Below are 22,681 nucleotides of genomic sequence, written 5' to 3'. Positions count from 1 at the left end.
GGTTGGCTAGGTGCTGCTACTTGCTGTGACAAAATATAAGATTAGGAAGCTTAAAAAATTCTCCCTATGAAAATTCTGTCAACATTCTTGGAGAACTGATTGTTTTGGAAGTGGCCCAAATGCATTGGTGAACTGCCATTCTGTTTTTTGAATTACCAGGTTTATTCAAATGATTATATCTGCATACACAATATTGCTAATTTTGGGTTAGCATCCCCTTTCCTCCTCCTCCCTCCCTCCCTCTTTTTCATATTATTACAACACATCACAATATATTCATAGTCATCACTCAAAAATCAAATCTTTATGTGAATTCATGAAGCTGTTGATCTCTTTTTTTCCTTCCATTTTAATGAACTCATTAAAGGTGGACACCAGTTTCTTCTGAAAAAGAAAGATGCTTGAAAACTGCAACAGTTGATGTGAGGGCAATCTGACTGTCACATTGTCACCCCATTGAACACCAGGTTTGATTTTGCCCATCTGGCTGGCTTTCCTTGTTCACCGCTCCGTGCACATCCCTCTCAAAGCTGTGTTCTTGGAGGAATATGACACTTATCTCAGATAGAAGGAGAGGACCACCCTTTAGTCAAGGACATGTGGCAGTTGGGCTTCTCTACTATAACCTCTAAACAACAAATTCTGCAAAGACCAATTAAAGCCTGAATACACTAAATCTATTCATCCTCAAAATGATCCTGCAATGTACAGTGGTACCTCGGTTCACGAACGCTTCTGTTCACGAACAATTCAGTTCACGAACAGCTCCGTTCGCAAAATTTAGCCTCTGTTCGCGAACGCCGGATCGGGTTACGAACAGAATCCGCGGCCATTTTCCCTCCCGTGACACGTGGTCGCGGCTTCCTGTAGGGAGGGGGACTCTCCCTCCAAGCAATATCTGCCTCCCCACCCGCCTTCCTGTCCTCCACGCCAGAAGTCGCGTCGAGCAAGGTTAGCTTTCTCTCTCTTCGTGCTGTACTTTGTGTCATATTTTTGCGGTTTTAAAAAAAATATATATATGGTTCAGAACGGATTAACCCTAATTACATTGAACCTTATGGGGAAATTTGATTCGGGACGCGATCAAAAATCGGTTGGCGACCAAATTCGGAGGGGTCAGAACGGATTAACCGTATTTACTTTGAACCTTATGGGAAAATTTGATTCGGTTCACGACCAATTCGGTTCGCGACCAGAGTCACGGAATGAATTAAGTTCGTGAACTGAGGTACCACTGTATTATTAACCTAACCTTTAAAGTCTGTACAAATTATAGCCATTATGCAAATAATTGAATGGAACCAGGCAACATTAGCTAACTTAAATCAGATTCAAGATATTCAAAGCTATAAATCCCATTAATTTCAACAGAAGTTGTCTTCAGTGAAAAGAAAGGTTGGATCTTGATAACTTAATGGGACTTACATTAGACTAACTTAAATGCATTTGGTTCAAATGGATCTATTCTAAGCCTGGATCCAGTCTGATATTAATTCTGAATTATGGACTGGCAAAAGAAATCTTTTTCTGATATACACTCACTTATAAGCATACATGACATACCCAGCTGCAGGTCTCACAGAGTGTTTTCTCCATGCTTCAGATAAAAGTTCTTCCATTTCTTCTTCTTCCTCCTCCTCTTCCTCCTCTTCTTCTTCCTCCTCCCCTTCCTCTTTCACTGCTTCCAATTCATGTAAAAAAGGCATAGTATCCTGGCCATGCTTTCTTTCAGATACTATCAGAATATAGGTGGGTGCAGATAGCATATGTGAAACAAAGTCTTCAAAATCAGGCTAGAGAAAAAATGTTTTGCATTAAGTACCAAGAAAGATGCTGACCTCACTGCATTCACCCTGTTATTAATGAGATGTAAAATGTCACTATATTTATTATCAATCTTCTAATAAACCTGTTTATGAAAACTACAATAATAAAATGTTGCTCTTCCAACATAATGATGCCAGCTTACCTAAACCTTGTTCTACACTGTTTCATTTCTCTATATCAGCTATTTCCTTTGCATGCAAGAGAGGTGAAGAATCAGTGGGCAAAGCTCTCTAAATTTCAGACCCCAGTGGAAAGGAATAGATACTTCCTCTCTCCAGCACACAGCTGTTGCAAGATTTTTTTTACATATTTAAAAAGTGTTAAGGTCAACACTTTTTCCCAAATTGTTTGATTTTTTTTAAGTTATATCCCACCTTTCATTCAAGAGCTCATGTGACATACATAGTACCCCTCTCCTCCCATTTTCTACCGCTACAACCATACTATGCAGTAGGTTTGTCTGTGTCAGAGATAGGCCAGGTCATGGAAGAGTCAACACAAGGACTACTGGAATTCTATTTTATTGTGGTAGGGCATAACTCTTGAATCTTAAAAGCTTGCCGGACTTTTTCTCTTCTTCCTCTTATACCAAACAAAATCAAGGCAGGGTTATTTTGAGTCTCTCCTTTCCCAGGACTGAGTTGTCATTTACTTTCTCATAACAGCTCTTGCATTCTTTCATTAAATTTATCTCCTCTATATCACCTCTCTCATCAGGCTCAGTCTCCTCTTTTGGATGCAAGGAAGGCTCAGGCAAATCACTTTGAGAATCAGCTATAAGTTCATTCTCCTACCCTCACTTGGCAGCTTCCCAAGATCAACAGACAAGTCTTGCTGTGCAGAGTGAGATGGAGCTCACTCTGTCCTCCTCTATTCTTGTTGCATGGCAACCAATCTGGAGACTCTGTAGGTGTAGAGGGCATGGAGTCCTCTTCATCTTGGAGCTCATTGTTAGTAATCATGACAGCAGATTATGGGACAGGGGTTTCCATAGGAATTGCAGATGAAGCTGGTATACAAACTATGGAGTGTGGACATCTGTTGCACTCTCCCACAATGTCTCAGTTTTGGGGCAGCCTTCCAGTGAATAAGATATTACAAATATCTCCTCCTGTGTTTAGAATGCGGAATACATTCCACTTCATTTTCTTCTTTCCCATCTACCAGTACAGGGAATGGGAAGAGGAACAGTATTGGAATAGAAGAGGCATGGGACTCCTCATGAGCCAGCAATGTCTGACGGAAGACCAGATGAATCTTCATAGAAACAGGCAATTGTAAATAAAAGGCTATTGGATTAATTTGCTGGATAACTGGAAAAAGGCCAATAAATGTTAACTCTAGCTTTTTAGACAGATGGGTAGAAGAAAAAAACTTAGTGGAAAGTCACATCAAATCCCCCACCACAATTTTGGTACCCTCTTGCCTGTGTGCATTTGTCGTTCACTTGTATGCAAACTTTGTCAAATCTAGCTATTTTTTAAAAATAGCACTGATGATGTTACCTAGTTGGGTAATGAAATGTCTGCAAGCAAAAAACCAAGCTCAGAGAGCACCAAGGCCTGAGCAACATATATTCTCTTCTATTCTTTAAGAGTAGCTGAGAAACCTGTCAGATCTGCAGAAGATCTGAGGCATGAGGAACAGTGGATGCTGGAGTTCTACAAAGTAGGATATGGTGGGTGATAGTCATAGATTGCCTTAAAGGGAGACATGCTTCTGGAGGAATTTATTGAGTTGTTTTATGCAAATTATGCAAAAGGCAACAATTGAGTCCAATTGTCCTGCTGATAACAGACATAGCATATCAAGTATTGTTCTAATAATTGGTTCACTCTCTCCATTTTTCCATAAGAGACTAGAAATTTCAAGTATGACTTATGAATCTGAATGTCTAACAGCTGGAATAGGCCCTTTGATAACTTGGGTGTAAATTGAGTGCTACGCTCTGAGTTGATATGATTGACTAAGCTCCTGTAACCAAAAAAAAAAAAAAATGGTTTACTTCTGGCTTTTATGTGTGTGGCTCTTCTTAGGTTTTATAACCATGCCCTTCCAAAATCTGACTCCCCTGAACTGGAGGAGCTGAATTCCGCAATGGCAACTACTCTCAGTGGTTGTTGTTTTCTGGAGGTGGGTGGAGGGTGGTATGAGTTTAGGAAAGGTTGCCTTCACAGTGCTAAATGCTGCTTCAGCCCAAGATACTAATATCTTATTCTGTTGGATTTCTCTCTTTTGGACTGAGATATACAGCCATATGTCTGAGAAGGAAGCTAAACAAATAAATAAGAAAATGATTTGTGGTATCTCTGAATAGCAGATTGGAAAAAAACAACCACACTTTCAGAATTCCCTCTTTTTAAGAAATTCAGATATAGTAAATGGTCTGTCTCTAGCTAGTTTCAGCAATTATGCTAGGTACTTAAACATGACAGACTGCCATTTAGAGGGAATTTAGTGTATATTTAGTTTAAAATAGCTGGAATGCAGCAATGTTTGTGCATATGTATTTTATCTTTTGAAGGAAATTTACACAAATTAAATAGATAGACAAGAAGGATTATAATTCAGTGGTAGAACATGTTTTCCATTCAGAAAATTCCAGATTTAAGTTCACCTAAGCAGGCCAGGTAACAATTCACAGGAAATACTTTTTCTGACTGAAATCCTGAATAAACATCTGATGAGGTAGAAGAGTGGTACTTACATCCACTGATTTTCTGAATAGCAGTGTGGTTACTGTAACTTTTTGGCTTTTAAAGAAAGTTAATTTTGTTTTCAGTTTTTGTGTTGTTGCTTTTAAGCATTGTGGTTTTATTGTGATTTTGTTTAAGATTTTCCCTTTCTCTTGGAAGACAGTGGCATGGAAATATAACAGCATACAGCATTTCTGAATGGCCTGAAAAAATAATCCTATATCAAAAAAAGAATAGGACAAAGCAATATTGAGCCAATTCCTAATCTTAAAATTCTCCCTTGAAATATTCACTATAAAATGCCCAATCACCAAAACAGCAATTCAAGATTTCTTACTTCCTCCATAAGTAGGAATGCAAAGCTATTCGTGTTAGTTGGTTTCCTGTGGCTTTGGATAATTAAGACAACAAACCTCTTCATCAGAATTAAGGGGTAAGAATTACTTTAGAAGTCTCAGAATCAACAGAACCACAAAAGAAGTTAATATTTCCTACCAAATAAACACACAGGATGTGTACTTTACATCTAACATTGACTAACAGACACAAGCACTGGAATTTTAGAGAGGAAGAAGGATGCAAGGCACAATTGATGAAAGAGCTTGTGGGGGGGAGGGAAAGAGAATGTATTTATGTTTTAGCACATGGATTACTTATACTGTATAATGTTTGCGTTGTCTGCTAGTTCTAAGATCTGAATGTTCTTTCTGAATTCTTAGTTCATGTTATTTGTTAGATTTATATTTCAACTTTCCTCTAAGAGCCTCACTCCCTGGTACTAGTCCAATACTTTAACATCTACATCATACTGGCTTTCACATGTATTGAAAATATATAACTGGCTATTGATGGACACGTAGATTTGAATATACAGGGCTGTATGTATGAACATAAACTGATGTTACCTAAGAAATGTTTATAATAAGAGTACTCTATATTTAAGATTGCTTAAAAATTCTAGATATTTTGTGATTAGCACAGTGACTCTCTTTTCAACAATTCTGGAAGCACTCAGTCTAAACACCACTTTATGGTTGTGGATCAAAAACAACAAAAGGCCACAGAGACAAATACCTGATATTTGAAACAAATTAACAAACAAAAAATGTGAGCACAGAGGGAAATGGAAGCATATATAGCAACAGAAAAAGCAAACAAACCAAAATTAAAATTCCTAGCTAATGATGAACAATTAATAATTGTAATGTATGGTACAGGGTATGTGACCAAGCAAACCCTATTATAGTATGGATAAAATAATCACAAGAAATTGGTGAGTAGGTGAGTATCCCAAAGAACACCCTTGTCTTTTTCATCACTATAGTGAGACAAGATATTAGAAATAAGAAAGATCATGTCATTATAGAGGTAAGGAATGGGTAGATGTGGTAACGCTACATTAATATGAGAAAGGGGTGACTTCCGAATGTTACATTATTTGTCGGGGTTTCACTTTATGTTGTTGGAGACATTAATGGCACGTAGAGCCCTGACATGCAAGTAAAGGACATAAATATGCTTTGTCACTGTTTGGGGTGCCATGAGTACCTGCAGGCACCAACTGTCACTATCCTAATCTCCTTCATTTGACACAACTGCTTTTGGTAATGCTGGTTGGGAAACCTGAAAAGCATCTAGTGAGGCTTTCACTGCTGACTCAGGAACCAAAACATCTTTAGTCTAGTTGTGCTGTTGAAGCCATTTCTCCATTAGTGATTTACAGTGTCTCCTAATATCACCCAGCCATTGTTGAAATGATAGAAAGCTTGTCCTCAAGACTGTTATATCAGAACAGTGATAGTTTATGACTCTAGAAGAAGACACACTAAGTCACTATTGGGAAGATACCCTTTGAGAGAAGTTCCTTCATATGGTGTTAATTCCTGGGTTACTTAAAAGGCATGATACCAGATGGCTGAATTCTCACAGCTATATTAACATGCAATTTATATCATAAATAATTTTCAATAATTACAGTGAACAGTATTGCCCTCTATACTGAAAGCCTTTTATTATCTTATCAGTTACTATGATTCCTGCCTCCTCACCACCCCACCTTCTTGAGCTTATTACCTCTTCTGACTTGCTTTGATAAAAATCCCTAGCTTGTTCATCCGTTAACATCTTCTTGTCTTCTGCAAGAATGACAGAGCCCGCATCAATAATCTTCAGTTGTAGATTAGAAATGTTCAAGCATATTTAGAAAGGGAAAATGGATTATTGGTTTAAGTTTAAGCTCTCAAGTTTTTAAATTAACCAGTTATTTAGTTTAAGTATAATAATAATATGCCTACAATAATATGCTAAGTACAGTGGTACCTCGGGATACGAACGCCTCTACTAACGAACGTTTCGGGTTACGACCAGCTTTGGCAGGAAAATTTTACCTCTGGTTACGAACTCGCCTTGACATACGAACCGGATCCGTGGCCATTTTCCCTGCTGCCACGCGGTCGCGGCTTCCTGTGGGCGAGGTCGCGGTAGCAAGGAGACGTTCGGTGAGGCTTGTGGTGTGTTTGGCGGTGTTTTGCGAAGGTTTTTGGTGTGCGTGTTAGCATGGCTCCAAAGAAAATGCAGAGCAGGCTTGGCGGGAGTAAGGCTCTGAAGAGAAAAGTGACAATCGAGCTGAAGAAGGAAATTATAGAAAAGCACGATCGTGGCATTCGTGTGACTGATCTGGCCTCAGAGTACAAGATGGCGAAGTCGACCATCTCGACTATTCTCAAGAATAAAGATGCCATCAGAGGAGCTGATGTGGCAAAAGGAGTGTCGATCTTAACGAGGCAGAGGACACCAGTGCTGGAAGAGGTGGAAAAGCTGTTGTTGGTGTGGCTGAATGAGAAACAGCTGGCAGGTGATAGCGTGAGTGAGGCTATGATCTGCGAGAAAGCCAGGAAGCTGCACAGTGATTTGCTGCAGACAAACCCCTCTACCAGCGCAGCAAGTGAGGAATTTAAAGCCAGCAGAGGCTGGTTCGAGAAATTCCGAAAGAGAAGTGGCATCCACAGTGTGGCAAGACATGGTGAGGCTTCCAGTTCTGACAAGGCTGCTGCAGAAGCCTACAAGAAAGAATTTGAGGACTTCATGAAGGCGGAAGGGTACGTCGCTGAGCAAGTGTTCAACTGCGACGAGACAGGGCTCTTCTGGAAGAAGATGCCAAAGAGAACCTACATCACGCAGGAGGAAAAGGCACTGCCAGGGCACAAGCCCATGAAGGACAGATTGACCCTTTTGCTGTGTGCGAATGCAAGCGGCGACCTGAAGATTAAGCCGCTACTCGTGTACCATTCCCAGACCCCTCGTGCATTCAGGGAGCACAATGTGAACAAGGCCAGACTGCCTGTCATGTGGAGGGCCAATGCGAGAGCATGGGTCACAAGGCAGTTGTTCATGGAATGGCTGCACGAGGTGTTCGCACCCAGCGTTAAAAAATACCTGTCTGAGAACCAGCTGCCTGAAAGGTGCCTTCTCCTGATGGACAATGCCCCGGCACACCCTCCAGCCTTGGTGGATGACATGGACGCCGAGTACGACTTCATAAAGGTCAGGTTCCTCCCCCCCAACACGACACCTCTTCTGCAGCCCATGGACCAGCAAGTGATCTGCAACTTCAAGAAGTTGTACACAAAAGCGCTCTTCACCAGGTGTTTCAATGTCACCGAAGAAACATCCTTGACTCTCAAAGAGTTTTGGAAAAAACATTTCAATGTCCTCCACTGCATCAGCCTCATTGACAAAGCCTGGGAAGATGTCACCTGCCGGACCTTAAACTCCGCCTGGAGGAAACTGTGGCCAGAATGTGTTGCTGGACATGAGTGTGAAGGGTCTGATGCAGAGGTAGTGGAGGAGATTGTGTCCATGGGCAAGAGCATGGGTCTGATTGTGGATGATGCAGACACAGAGGAGCTTGTTGAGGACCATAAGGAGGAGCTGACCACAGAAGAACTTGCTCAGCTCCAGAGTGAGCAACAGAAGGCGCTGGGTGAGGAGCATTCCACTGAGGAAGAGGAGGAGGGGGAGGAGGTGAGCTGTGATGCGATCAAGTCCATCATGGAAAAATGGAATGAGTGCCAGGATTTCATTGAGAAGCACCACCCCAACAGAACTGTGACAAGCAGAGTGCTGAATCTTATGAACGATAACGTGTTCTCTCATTTCCGGAGGGTTATGCAGCGCAGGAAAAACAACAGACTTTAGACAGGTTTTTCCCCAGAACTGAGCCTGCAGCTAAGAGGCAAAGAAGAGAGGAAACCCCTGAAGGGGACCCTCCCTCCAACCAATAACTGCCTCCCCACCCCATTCTCCCTCTTCATGCTGTGCCAGTTGCACTGTTTTTCATGTTTTTGTGGTGTAAAAATAAAATGCATATGTTTCAGAACGGATTGTACTTTACATTGAACCTTATGGGGAAATTGCCTCGGGTTGCGACCAAATTTGGGCGGAGGGCGGAACGGATTAACCGGATTTACATTGAACCCTATGGGGAAATTTGCCTCGGGTTGCGACCAAATTCGGAGGGCGGAACGGATTAACCGGATTTACATTGAACCCTATGGGGAAATTTGCCTCGGGTTGCGACCAAATTCGGAGGGCGGAACGGATTAACCGGATTTACATTGAACCCTATGGGAAATTTTGCTTCGGGTTACGACCAACTCGGGATACGCCCAGAGTCACGGAACGGATTAAGTTCGTATCCCGAGGTACCACTGTATTTAATCCATCATATAGTTTTGGCCCTAAAACCTTTTTGCACATAAATGGTATGTGTGTGTTTGATATGCAAGCTTTCATGAACACCCTACAAAAAGATAAAAATTCTCTTGATTTGTATGCAACTCCTACTTCATGTTGTTTTCTTGCCACTAAATGGAACAACTGGCTTGCCATTTTGTTCTTTCAGTTCTTTTTTTCAATTTACCTCTCAAGCCTACAGCTCACAATTTCCTGGTGGTCTCTCATCTCTTATCTTCCCTTACATATGACTCATCAATTATCTTATTTGTTCAATTTCTCTACTGCAGCCCATAACAAAAGGTATCTTGAACAATATATACATTAAATGCAAAATTTCAAAACATTAAAAGAAGAGCATAACATTATAGCATTAGTGTAAAAGTTTAGGTGTCTGAGAGCCCCATCAGCCAAGGAAGGTCTGGGTGAAACAGGACTGCACTTTAGGAGATGCCAAAACACATCAAGGCTGTTGCCTCCTGAATGCCAGTGAGAAGAGCATTCCCAAGGGGCAACTGTCACGTCTGGCAGTAACTCATAAGAATGCCTTTTCCAATGTTCTTAGTGCTTCCCAGGTCTGGTAGATAATTTGACAGGCAACACAGTCCCATGCTGGTTAGAATTTTGTATGCCATTAGCATAACCTTGACCTGGTTCTGCAGCTAATAGGCAGCCAGTGCAAGAACTTCAGCACAATACAGTGCCTCTTTCAGCAACCTGGCTGCTGCATTCTATACAGTAATAGCTTCTAATCCATGTACAGGGGTAGCTTCACAGAAAACATATTAAAATAATCCAAATATTAGGGTACCAGTGTCTCCACCATAGTGACTAGGGTACCTTGCTAAGAAAGGGCACTAATACTCTCTTTACTGTAGAGCACGGGCATTTGTGGTGGGGGAGTAGGAGGAGTCAATAAATAAAAATAGTTCCTGTGCCTGTATGATCAAAGTCCTGGCCCTTTCTTAGGTGTCTCACCCATGTCATAGCAGTCATTCAATGATGGATCTAAGAGCAATCCCCTGCCATGTAGGACAATTCACCTGTGCTCTTAACAAGCCTTGCCATGGCTCACCATAAAATGACATAACAACGCATCATCTGTTCAGCTCAGGGGACTCATGATTTTTCCTATTACTCTCAAGTTTAAAATTGAAATGGAATTTTATGTGTGTTTTTAAGCTCACCACTTGCTTAATTTCTTCAACTTTTCCTTCAGCAACAGCATCAGGTTTTATAATGACAACCACATATTTTTCCTCCTCTAAAAGAAAAGCAATAATGGATTTAGGAACATGTATAACAAGGCTAGCTATTCCAGAAGAGCAAATATTCACAGACACTTAACACTTATTTGCTACTCTAAAAAGAGTTGTCATTGAACAACTTGTATCTGAGACCAATTTATTTGCCTGCAATTATTTTCCCAGCTTTCTGAGTTTAAAGGTATGTTCTGAAAATGAAATAATTAAATACTTTGGCAGAACTTTAATTATTACATAAAGCAAGTGCTTTTCTTTAATATCCTAACTTTGCAGGGTGATTTTTTGTTAAGACGTACCCTATAGTCTATAACACAGAAACCCTGGAAGAATAAAACATTTTTTCAAAAGATCCACAAACAATTATGTTTCATAACTATTAAGGCTAATGGAATACCAGTGCAAATGAATGGTGTGTCTGGAAAAGATAACTGAATTAAATGAATTAAGAACCTTGTAAGTTCTACTTGGTCCAGAAATAAAGAAAGCTCAACACATCCAAAGCAATAGAATAGTTTTCAAACAACAAGCAGTTTATGACAAGCTTGACAGCAGTATGCACTATGTGCATCCTAGGTCTCTCCATGCTTCAAAAATGATTTGAAAGGAGGGTCTTGGTCCTCACATGATCATTAAAGTGTCTTTCAAAGCAGTGGCATCTTTTCTCAGAGTCACACAGAAGACTGGAAAAGAACATAGCTGCTTTAGCGAAGAGCCGAAAGCTGCTATGGTCATGTGAGATCCAAGCACTTCTTCTTAATCATTTTTGAAGCATACACATCCTGTGGGTGTATGTAAAAATACAGTTTACGTGGCTAGAGCAAGTTCCTTGGATCCATCTGATTACAGATTATGTGTATGCAGAATAGCTAATTAGGTCTTTAGGGAAGAATTACATTCCAAATAAATACACTTTAGGGAGAAATTTACATCTTCTTAGGGTTTACATCTAAAATTTACATCTTCTAAGTTTACATATTCTTGGGGTGATTTCCTGCCATTGCTATTCTAAGAATAGGACATGAATTTGACTGAAGAAAAACTAGTTTGGTATTTGCCTAACAGTTTTATTGTTTTCAAGCCTAGATATACATGCATACATAGAATTGCATGTTACAGATGACCTATGATGTGAGTTGCATGTTAAATGGCAAAAAACCTATTTGCGGCTGACAAAGTGCACTGTACTTCACATCAGTTTATGCCACAATTAATGAGTGAACTTTTAAAGTACCACAAAACTGTTTGTCATTGCTGCTGCTGCTGCTGCTGCTGCTGCTGCTGCTGCTGCTACTGCTGCTGCTGCAGTAGATCAACACAAGCATCTAGCTTTATACCCAAAACTCCACCACCACTTAGCAGTCCTTAATAACAGGAATTTCCAAGAAATTAGCAACAAAATTTATTTTATTTTTTAAAATAAGCAGCTATTTGACTCCAAGATTACTTGCCTGGCAACATAACAGTAAAGGGCCATCTCAGTAATATTTAAAATGGGACAGAGTTAAAGGATCACAGGCAATTTATTGATCAGACTAGATTTGTGATAGAAATATTTTATATATATTTTCTAAGTGCTGAATGCAATATATATAGTTTGCTGTTGTCCAATTTTTCCACAATAATGTTCCTGTGGGATAGGTAGGGTTGGCTCAAAGTCAGCTAGTGAGTTTCCATAACTGAGGGTGAACCTGAAGCTGGACTCCCTAGTGCTAGTCCAACAGTTTTAACCACTACACCATTCTGGCTGTCCATAACCTTATAGCAGAGTATCGACCTCCATAAATATAGTACCAGTGGTACCTCTAGTTACGAATGCCCCTACTTATGAATTTTTCAAGATACGGCCAGCTCCGGCCCCAAAAATTTACCTCGACTTGCGAACTCGCCTCGACTTACGAACCGGATCCATGGCCATTTTCCGCCTGTTCCACGTGGTCTGCGGCCATTTTTCCGCCCGTGCCACGTGGTCCGCGGCCGTTTTTCCACCCTGCCACATGGTCCGCGGACGCCAGAACGGATTAACGGTAATTACATTGGAACCTTATGGGAAAATTTGCCTCGTGTTGCGACCAATTCGAGTTGCAACCAGAGTCACGGAATGGATTAAATTCGTAACTCGAGGTTCCACTGTAGTAGTAACAACAATAACAACAAGAAGAAGAATTGCCAAACTATAAAAGATTAAGAATAATCTTCCTAGAAACATGCATGTCCCACACCAATGAAAAGACCTAGTTTCAAATCATCAGCCAACCACAGAGCTCACTAGGTAACTTTGAGCCAAGCATTGTAACTTAGCCTAATCTGCTGCAAGGACTGTGAGGTTAAAATCAGGGAACAGGAGAAATCATGATTATTTGGAGAAAGGATGGGATGTAACTCTACCACATTAATAATAATGTCGTGACAGGATTGCAGCCTCCCCCTTTTAGTGTATGCACACAATTTCTTTATATTTCAATCAAAACTTTATAGAGCAGGCAACAAAAAAAATCAGATAATAGTTACACGATGAACTAAACCAAAGATGATTGGGATACTTCTGACAGCATGGCTTCCCAAAAGCTATACACAACAGATTTTCCTTCCTAAAAATATTGGATACCAATCAGAAATAAATGCCCTCTAGAAATCTGTTCATGAGCTAGCACATTTCCCTGCAGAGTAAATCAATGCATTATTGTTTAATGCATATATCCATCCTAATTCATAAATAATACCTAGCCACAACAACTGAGCAACATTGATAAATTAATGTTGCTAATACTGAAGTATATATATACCTGATTTGAGAAAGACAGGAAACACATTCAACTAGCAATAGTTTCCTTTGCCAGAGATGATCCCCATTCCCTCAGTTCAACTATTATTGATTTCTGTTTCTGTTTCATTTCTTGGGAAAAGAGAATATGTAGAGCCAAAGTGCCTACTGTATTTCAGAATTATTATTTGAGGAAGAGATTACTGATCTTTGGGGTTGGGGTGGGTTCATTCCAAAGGCTCTGTAAAAAATTCAAAAGAAGTGATAAAGGTTGCTTTTTGATCCATATCCTAAACTACTGCTTACTTTGGACCCATAATATGCATGGAATTGAGAACCTCTATCAAGAATCATAGTTGCTACTCCAACATCTTGGGGTTCTGCACTGATTGCTCCAGTTACATTTGCAGCAAATAATATCACAGAACAAGTATATGAAGGAAGAGTGAATAGATGGAGAAGAAAAGGAAGATCAAGAAAATCTTGGTTGGGCAGAAAATCAGGAGTCTGGTAGTACCTGTCCTGATTAATAAATGTTATTGAAAAAAACTTTTAATATTAACAAATTAATGAAATGGTGCTATTAGACTCCTGATATTTTTGCCACCATAGACTAAAATGGCTCTCCTCCTACAACAGCTGGAGAGAATTGATGAGAAATATAGAAGCTGAAAAATATAGAAGTTTATTTGAAACTTCTGAAAAATATTGAGGTTTAAAGAACAAAAAGTGTATAAAGAGTTACATGGATGTGGTGGAAGTAAAGATGGTTCACAAGGATAGAAAGGTTTGGAGTGGTGTAGTAATTGCTGGGTAAACACAGCAGATTTCCCTTTCTCCTGCCTTTAATTTCTTTTACTACTTCTCACTGTTTTCCTGCACTTTGTATGTTGCCTACCCTAAAGGGAGCAGTGATGGACATGTATATGTACATGTATGTAAAACAAAGAATAATAAACATGCCTTCCCAAGTAAGTTATCGCCTCCCTAAATCTCCCTAAAGTATTGGAAATTGGCTTCTTTGTGAGAGGCAATATTAAAATTGTCTAATAGCATTTGAGAAAGATAGATCTTGCTACAGGATGGAATTAAAAACATATTTAAATGGTATAGCTGGATTATAGAAGCATGATGGATCTTCCCAGTATGACATCTTTTATTTATCTTTACTTGCTTTCTTCAACCGGATTTCAATAAACTAGATATGAAATAATACCATCATATTTTCATAGTAATATCTTTAGGCCCACATGGCATGGGTTTTGATAATCTGACATCAGAATAAAAGCATATCACAATTTGATAGTATATGTTCTGGTTGGTGATTCTAGTGGGCATTTTTCATGTAGATAGGCAAGTAGAAGAATATCAGCAGGCAGCGAACAGAACTGGTCTTACTGATAGAACAATAAACTCAAAATCAGTTTCATCATTATGTCTCATTCTATATTTTTCCAGCAACAGAGCAAATTGTATTTTGAAAACCAGGAGAAAGAGAAGATGTTTCCAAAATCTGATTTCTGGTTGCTCTAAGTGCAGAATTTCTACTGCCTAAAGCAAAGACTATATGGCTTCATTGCCCATTAAAGCTAACTCAAGCTTTTTAAACACCAACTCTTGCTTTTAGACCCCACTTTATTGAAAAGCCTGAATTTGGTTGCCTCACTTGGTTAAATATGAGAACTGCATTGATGGGAATACCTTGTATTTTAATGAAGAGTGAGACCTAATGCACTCTGAATACAATATAGGCATGGAGGCAGCCCCAGGGCTGAGCAAAAGTATTTTGATGCCAGCAGCATAGAGCAAACTGGTATCCCCATTTCACTCACAAAAGGCTATTGGACTGAGATTGGAATTTCACTTCCACACTGAAAACAGAACTGCATCCCCCTGTATGGTGCTAATAGTCAAGTCACTGGGCTGGGACCGAGGAGAGATTCCCACTGGATCATGCGTATTCGTTGGATGGCTTTCAGCTGGTCATGATCTCTCAGCCCAATCTGCCATCCAGGATTGTTTTGTGATAAGAAAATGGGGGGTAGGGTCATGTGTACTATCTTGAGCTCCCAGAGGAAAGAGGGAGATATAAATGTTAAAAAATGTTTAAAAATGCACTGAACAGTCGGGTGTGAAGTCCCCAGTTCAGGGTCCCAGCAATCCCCTGATGAAGATTCGGGGTATGGTAGAACTCATATTACACCAATTCAGAGAAAGCCGTCAGCACCCTGTTTTCCCAAACTGAGATTAGCGTCCTTCAGGACATTTACAGTTCCGACAAAGATGATTTTTCTATAGCCTTTGCAGTTTCCCAGTCATGCAGAAGTTTGAGGGTCCAGAAAGGACCCAACAAGCAAACAAGGATAGAGTTAAGGCATCTCTTGGCACTGTCAGCTTATTCAAGGCTTCCTTGGGCACATAAAAATCATGGAACAGCTTTTTTGTTGATGGTTAACCCAGTCTGTTAAACTTTTGCTGTGAACTCTCCAGGGTCCTGTTACTGCCAGAAAATAGATCTGTTTGTCTGCTTTCATTCACTGTGAGAAATCAATCTCTAATTAGGTTCTTTGGGGTCTTCTGCCAGGCTGGGACACATGCTTGTTTAGGGGAAGTCAGTTGGTTACAGTTGTCTTGCTATTAGAGATGCAGTTGGAAAACTAAATCACATAGATTGGGCTTGTCTTACTATTGCATTTTGGTATGAAATTCATTGGATTATCAACATAGCTTTAAAATGATTGTTTATTTTATCATTAATTTTAACTATATGTTTTGTCACTATCTGCACAATAATGAAAGATTAATTTGTTATTTGTAACTTTTGTTTGTACTATTATATTATCACCATTATCTGTTTAACAAAGCACATTAAAAAAAAAAACATACACCATACATACTATGCCATCATTTCTACCACCAGCATCTGGATTTCTCCACCATATGGAGAAAAAGACCTTTAATTCTTGTTTCCTGAATCCAGAGATGTTGTGGTGGGGGAGGGGGGAAAAGCATTTTAAATAGTTATTATGGCATCTGTCACTCCTAATCAAAGGCTTGGCCCTTTTAAAATAATTAAATATAAAGAAGATCAAACTAATGACAACAGATAGAACAATCAGCCTTAGAATTGACAATGAAGATATCAAAGTGGCCTGCCTTTTAGGAACAACTATCAACAGTAAAGGAACAAGCAGTCAAGAAATACGCTGCAGACTAGCACTTGGCAGAGCAGTCATGAAAGCCTTGGAAAACATATTCAAATGCTATGATGTATCTATACCTACAAAGATCAGAATCATGCAAGCCACAGTATTCCCTGTGACACTCTATGGAACTGAAAGTTGAACTATGAAGAAACAAGATAGGAACAGTATTGATGCTTTTGAAGTTTGGTGTTGGAGAAGACTCCTGAGAATACCGTGGACAGCCAAGAAAACAAACCAGTGGATCAGTGAACAAATCAATCCGGAGTTCTCACTTGAGGCACAAATGACCAGGCTCAAATTATTCTATTTCAGACACATTATGCAAAGACCTAGCTCTGTGGAGAAGACTCTAATGCTGGGAAAGGTGGAAAGAAAGAGAAGAAGACAACAAGCAGCAAGGTGGATAGACTTAATTACAGTGGCAATGGAGGTGCCATTGGAAGAGCTGAAGGACCAGGTTGGGGACAGATCATTGTGGAGAAATTCTATCTATCTGGTCACTAAGAGTTGGCAATGAGTTGCTGGCACATAATCAATCAATCAGTCAATCAATCATGTGCATGATGCACATTTAAAAAGGTCATTTGATCATATGATCACATTCAAAATCTTTGACCCCTCTGTGGATCCCCCTGCCTGAAACCACTAGTATTTGTTTGCTGCTACAAACAATATTGCACCAAAATGTTTCATAGAGTTCGTCCAGTTTATGAACATCTGTATAATTGCATTGGTATCTAAAAGCTTTTATATAATAAGACTCACCTTCAGCTTCTTCTTCTTCAGCTTCTTCTTCTGATTCTTTCTCTTCTATAAAAATGAGCTCTGGTAGCTAAAATTAAATGTTTACATTGTCAAACTTTGGTGATATTTATTTAAAAGAAGTCTGTATGGTAGTTATTAGTTTCTACATCTAAATCTGATTCAATATATTTTAAGTTTAAAAACCTTTCTGCAGGGTGAGATTTTCAATGGAGTTTTCAAAATATAAAATAAAATCAACAAGATAGATTTTTGATATCAACTTCCAAGGGTTGCAATAGTAGAAATGGCATGCCACTAGCAAAATTTTTATCAAAAGAGAGGTAGAAATGAGAAGCAGGCCACACTGTTAGTGCAGTTGAGAGACTGGCAGCTTTTATTATCCTTAAATGGTTTCTATTCTAGGTTGCTCCTTAAACAAACACTATAATAGGCAGAATAGGCATTAGTGGGCCAAAGAGGAACATCAAAGAGAATCACTATCTCATCCAAAGGGAGGTTAACTCATGCCAGCAAGAGAAAAAGATTTATGATTTTTTCCCCCTGACTTTCTCAACCAAGCAGGCAAAGTCTAAATTTCCTTCTAGTGTGTTTCTTGGGGTCGGTCTGGAAAGCTGAATCTTTTCTGCTTGTGAAGAGTTCCATGTTGGACTTCTGCTATCAGTTGGCAACCTAACCAGGAACAATAGGGAAATTCCATTATGGAACAGCCTCTTCCAGAGCAGTGTTCATTTCTGCAGGCAGAGAGTCATTAAGATAACACCATGTCTCCTAGCCACTGACCTCAGGCCAGGAATTAGGATTATTTTGTAAGAATCCATACCTGAATGTGCTTCATTTGTTTTCCCTCCCCTCCTTCCCAGTGGTCCCTTTCCCTTGTTATGCTGGACAAGGATTGCTTAGATCAGTGTTGTCAACTTTGGCAACTTTAAGATGTATAGACTTCAACTCCACACATGCATCTTTAAGATGTGTGGATTTCGACTTCCAGAATTCCCCAGCCAGCTTGATCTTCACACATCTTAAAGTTGCTAAGGTTGAGAAACACCTTCCTAGATCACTGATGAGCTGCCATGGGATCCTTCTTGGCTAAAGCCAATGGTTTTGTCAGAAAACGACAGACACGGGTTCGGTTGTCCAGTAGACAGAAGTTTTTATTGGGCACGTTTGCAAAGGTGGGTCCCTCCCGCAGCAATGGAGGAACCCCGAAACAAGGTCTGACAGGTTTTTTATACCCCCTATCTGTCCTCCCCCTCCTATGAGGGCTTGGCTCACAATCTCACCTTTTTTTACCGCCCTGGAGCGCCGCTAATTAACCGCAAAACCGCAGACATTCCACTTCCTAATCCAATCAGCGCAATACACATTGTAATACCCACTTGACCCAACAGCCGCCCCCTGCCGTTTCTCTTCACTCTGGTGCAAACGTGCCTCTTGCCTACAGTATTTCCTCCCTCCTGCCGTCCCTCTTCACTCTGGTGCGAATGTGCCTTCTGCCCATCCTCCCTCCTGCCGTCCCCCCCAAGGCTGCCCCATGGTGCACAGCGCTCTCCCCTAGCAAACATGGTTCGTTTGAGGCCCTCACTTCTCCCTGCCTTCTCACAGTTTCAAACAACTCATAAATTATACGCAACTCAACAGCAATTTAAATGTTATCAAATTTAGGACCAAAGGATATTTGATATAGGAGGATCAACGAAGAATGTTTTCAAACTGAAAAAAGATAGAGATGAAAACTAGATCAGATAAGAGCTGCCTGGGAGCTTCTCTCTTTCCACAATCTAATGGAAAGTTCCAACAAATGCTATTAACTATACTGGGGAGAGCAGGAGCAGAGGTACTAACAGTAAGCTTCATTAAACCGAGAGCAACTCCTTGCAAAATATGCCTAGCAAGATCCTGCGCTTTCTGAAGAATCTGAATGTATTTAATGTTATTAGAATTGTGCTAATTGTAAACTTGTCTGCTGACTTCTGCTCATCTTGAAAAAGCTAAGAACCGGTTAGTAGTTGTATGAGGAAGCAGCAGGGAATCTCTGACTTGTCTCATAGGCTAAATTGGGAAGTAAAATGAAACTTACAAACATCCTGGAAGAAGACAATGGCAGATGACTTGCTATGGATGTTTCTGTGTTGTTATCCAGAGAGACATTATCTTTAATTGTAACCTTAGCCTGCTATTGTTAATTTAAATGGAACTACACACAAACTGATGGCCTTTGGTCAGAATACATTGGAATATTCTCCTTTAAGCGCCACAAATAGGGGATCTATCTAAATTGGAACTACACTAGTACTAGTACTAATAGTACTATTGTACTATTCTCAAGCAATCTGTAAATTGCCTTCATTGCCAATATCTTTCATTCAATTAAAAAAGTGTGCTTTAATTGTATCTGACATTGGTGCAGAATAGGTGGGGAGGGAGGGCACATTCTTCTAATGAAAGGCCCATTCATTTCCAAAGTGATTTGTGACAGAGAAATATGCTAATAGGAAAGCAATAAAAGAATATGAGATAAGGATAAAAAGACGGGCAGCAATTCCATTCAATGAAAACAAATGCTTCTGTGGGAAGGGAAACTGTTATGAGTAATAAAACAAAATGTGACACATAAATATATTTTTTAAAACCATGTATGTATGTATGTGTGTGTATCTATGTGTGTGTGTGTGCGTGTGTGTGTATAAAATAGAACAACCACAGTAAGAACAGAAGAGTTACCTCTGGCCTTTGCACTTCTCCAGCCACAATTTTTCTTTCTAGTTCAATTAGTTCTATGACTTTTCTAGTTAGAAGGGGCCCATTTGCTCCTCTTACAACATCTATCATCTTGCCATTCTGAAAAACAAATATACTCATCATGCATTCTGTTTTGGAATCTCTCATTATTTATATTTAGAGTTAAATAACTGTATATTCTTAGATTAAATGTACCAATACACATCTGTGATTTACTTTTATAATTTTTTTTTTACAAATAAATGAAAAAGCAGAACAGCTATAATTAGGACCACTTGGATAATAAATAATGTTGGCTATTCTAGCCTACCTCATCTGTTATTCAGAATATTCAACCATAGGGTCATGCTGACTGGGAATTCTGGGAATTGTAGTGTAAATACATCTTAAGGATACAAGCTGGAAAAGGCTACTATACACAATGGCTATGTTTTCATCACATACTGAGTCATACAACCATACTGAGGTTGAGTTGGATGAACCCAACCCTTCTGGTTATTTTATGGTTCTTTGCACTGTGTGAATTCATTAAGTTGGGTTATTTGTTCAAATCATACTTATGCTAATCTTGGGCAAGAATTTCATATGAACCCAACGAAATAGAGGGTAAGTCCCACTGGACTTAACTTGGTTGATAGAGCTGCCTTAAGGCTGAATCAACTAATTTAAACCTGTATGCATGTCTGTCTGTCTGTCTGCCTGTCTGTCTGTCAGTCTCTATCTATCTATCTATCTATCTATCTATCTATCTATCTATCTATCTATCTATCTATCTACCTACCTACCTACCTACCTACCTACCTACCTACCTACCTACCTATCTTGCAATCTTGCACTCTGCTATTCTCACATATAACTTACATTGTTTCATTCATAATTCTAGAGAATCAGGGAGATGACCTTGAAGGAAATATGCAAGAACATAAGCAAAGACAGCTGAAACATCCTTTAAGTCCTGAGAAAAAAGATAGTAGTTGGGAAGTGACTCAGACTGGCTCCTCCCTAATTCATTGGGATATAAGAGGGAGCAGAGGTAAAGCACAATCAGGTTTGCAAGATTCTATTATTATAGCCTATCTCAGTTGTTGTTGTTGTTCAGTCGTTAAGTCGTGTCCGACTCTTCATGACCCCATGAACCATATTGCTCCAGGCCTTCCTGTCCCTCACTGCCTCCCTGAGTTTGCTCAGTTTCATGCTCAAGCCTATCTCAGAGTATAGTTCAATTATTTCAGTGTAGTCTGTTTCCTGTTCTGGTCTACCCTGAAGGGCTGACATAATTATATCTTATATCTAGGCTGTAATACTCCGGAAGACCATTGGATATCAGTGAAGAGATATAGAAAATTCTAATCCATTGCTGCTGTCTAGTGGTTGGCCAGAATTATGCAGACCTGACATGGTAGTCTTGCACATAAGACAAGGTCAGTCCAGCTCTCAACTTAATTCTGCAGTTAGACTTTAGAAAAACCTATTAAAGTCAGTGAAAGGCTTCTTCCATGGCTGATTGTAGGATGCATATATATGTGGGGAGGGGGAGCAATTTGAGAGAGCCCCAACTGCTGCATAAAGAGTTAACTTTTGCTTCCTTCCCTCCCTGTAAATCTCTTTCAAATCAGTGTCCTGTCCTGCAATTAGTCCTGCTAAAAAAAAAAAAAGGGAGGGGGAAGGGAAATCACAATCACAGGGAAGGGAGAATTAACCCTTTCTTCCAGTAGTGACCACTCTGAAAATCATCCCCTCCACATACATACGTCTGCTGTTCTTGGAATTAGGCTGTGAAGCCAATGAAAGTCTTTCTTTGCTTTTCTCCTCAAGCCTGATTGCTTGGTAGAGGGGCTAAAGGAGACACTGTGACCAAGTGGTGAGGTTTGGCAGGCTGCTTCTGTCCCACAGGCTAGATATTCTTCATTATGGTGTAATCAGCCTGGTGTCCTCCAGGTGGTTGGGATTGGCAGCAGTTTCACCCAACGTGGCCAGTGGCAAGGGACTGTGGGAGGTGCAATTGAAAACATCCAGATTGTTCATAACAGTGTGCCACCAATGTTTGGCTTTCCACAATTATGCAGCACCAGCAGATGGCAGACCCTCTATCTGAGTGCTGCCTTCTCAGATCAAAAAGCTTCTTCTACAGTGGAATTTGCTGCAGGTCTGGGCTGATGGTTTTGTTTTCTTGAAAAAGTTTTCAGTTTGGGTTTGTTTGTTTTTTTTTAAATCTGTTTCACTGCATAGTAAAAATTGAGAAATCACTTAAAACGTGCAGCTCTATATCCATGTGTATAAATGTTCACTGATCATTCTTCGGTGATTATCACAGGATTTTTTTCTTTGAAACTCTTTTCTGTTTGGGGCTATTCTGCCAAAGGCAGTGGAATAAATGTTGAGGGTGACATAATTTGTAAGAATTGTGAACAACCAGGGCATCACAATAGAAAGACATTTACATGGACATATATTCTCATATACAGTTCTATAAATATGTGATGCAGAAGATTCCAGCCCTCTTGAATTATTGGTCCACTCTTTGTATATTTTATGACTCAAGAAAACATTATGTGTTTTTACACACATTTAACCCTATGCAAAGCACTTGTCCCATCCCTATTACAGTGCACTTACCAGACAGAAGACAAAAGCAGGTTCACATTTATCTTTAAATGGGAGCAGGGTCACCACACTATCAGCCTCTGC

General features: G+C 39.8%; 1 protein-coding gene across 4 annotated transcripts in view; it reads right to left on the bottom strand.

Moving 5' to 3' along the window:
• Window positions 1–22,681, bottom strand: part of NME8 (NME/NM23 family member 8) — a 50,909-nt gene that overhangs the window by 10,556 nt on the left and 17,672 nt on the right. For 2 of the 4 annotated variants that reach the window (XM_088149985.1, XM_088149988.1), the window contains 6 exons: window positions 22,610–22,681; window positions 19,976–20,092; window positions 17,255–17,321; window positions 10,445–10,521; window positions 6,597–6,689; window positions 1,564–1,793 (listed from right to left, as the gene is read on the bottom strand). In XM_088149985.1, coding sequence (XP_088006111.1) covers window positions 1,564–1,793; window positions 6,597–6,689; window positions 10,445–10,521; window positions 17,255–17,321; window positions 19,976–20,092; window positions 22,610–22,681 — 656 coding nt within the window. The remainder of the gene's footprint in view (window positions 1–1,563; window positions 1,794–6,596; window positions 6,690–10,444; window positions 10,522–17,254; window positions 17,322–19,975; window positions 20,093–22,609) is intronic. The other 2 variants (XM_088149986.1, XM_088149987.1) reach the window with 2 other exon arrangements.

Source organism: Python bivittatus, unplaced genomic scaffold (assembly GCF_059951505.1).
Source record: "Python bivittatus isolate LINGU-HERP-01145 unplaced genomic scaffold, Pbiv_v1 ctg000610_np1212, whole genome shotgun sequence".
Classification (NCBI taxonomy): Eukaryota; Metazoa; Chordata; class Lepidosauria; order Squamata; family Pythonidae; genus Python; species Python bivittatus.
Note: the sequence above shows the minus strand (reverse complement) of the source record. Positions and strands in the feature narration are given on the sequence as shown.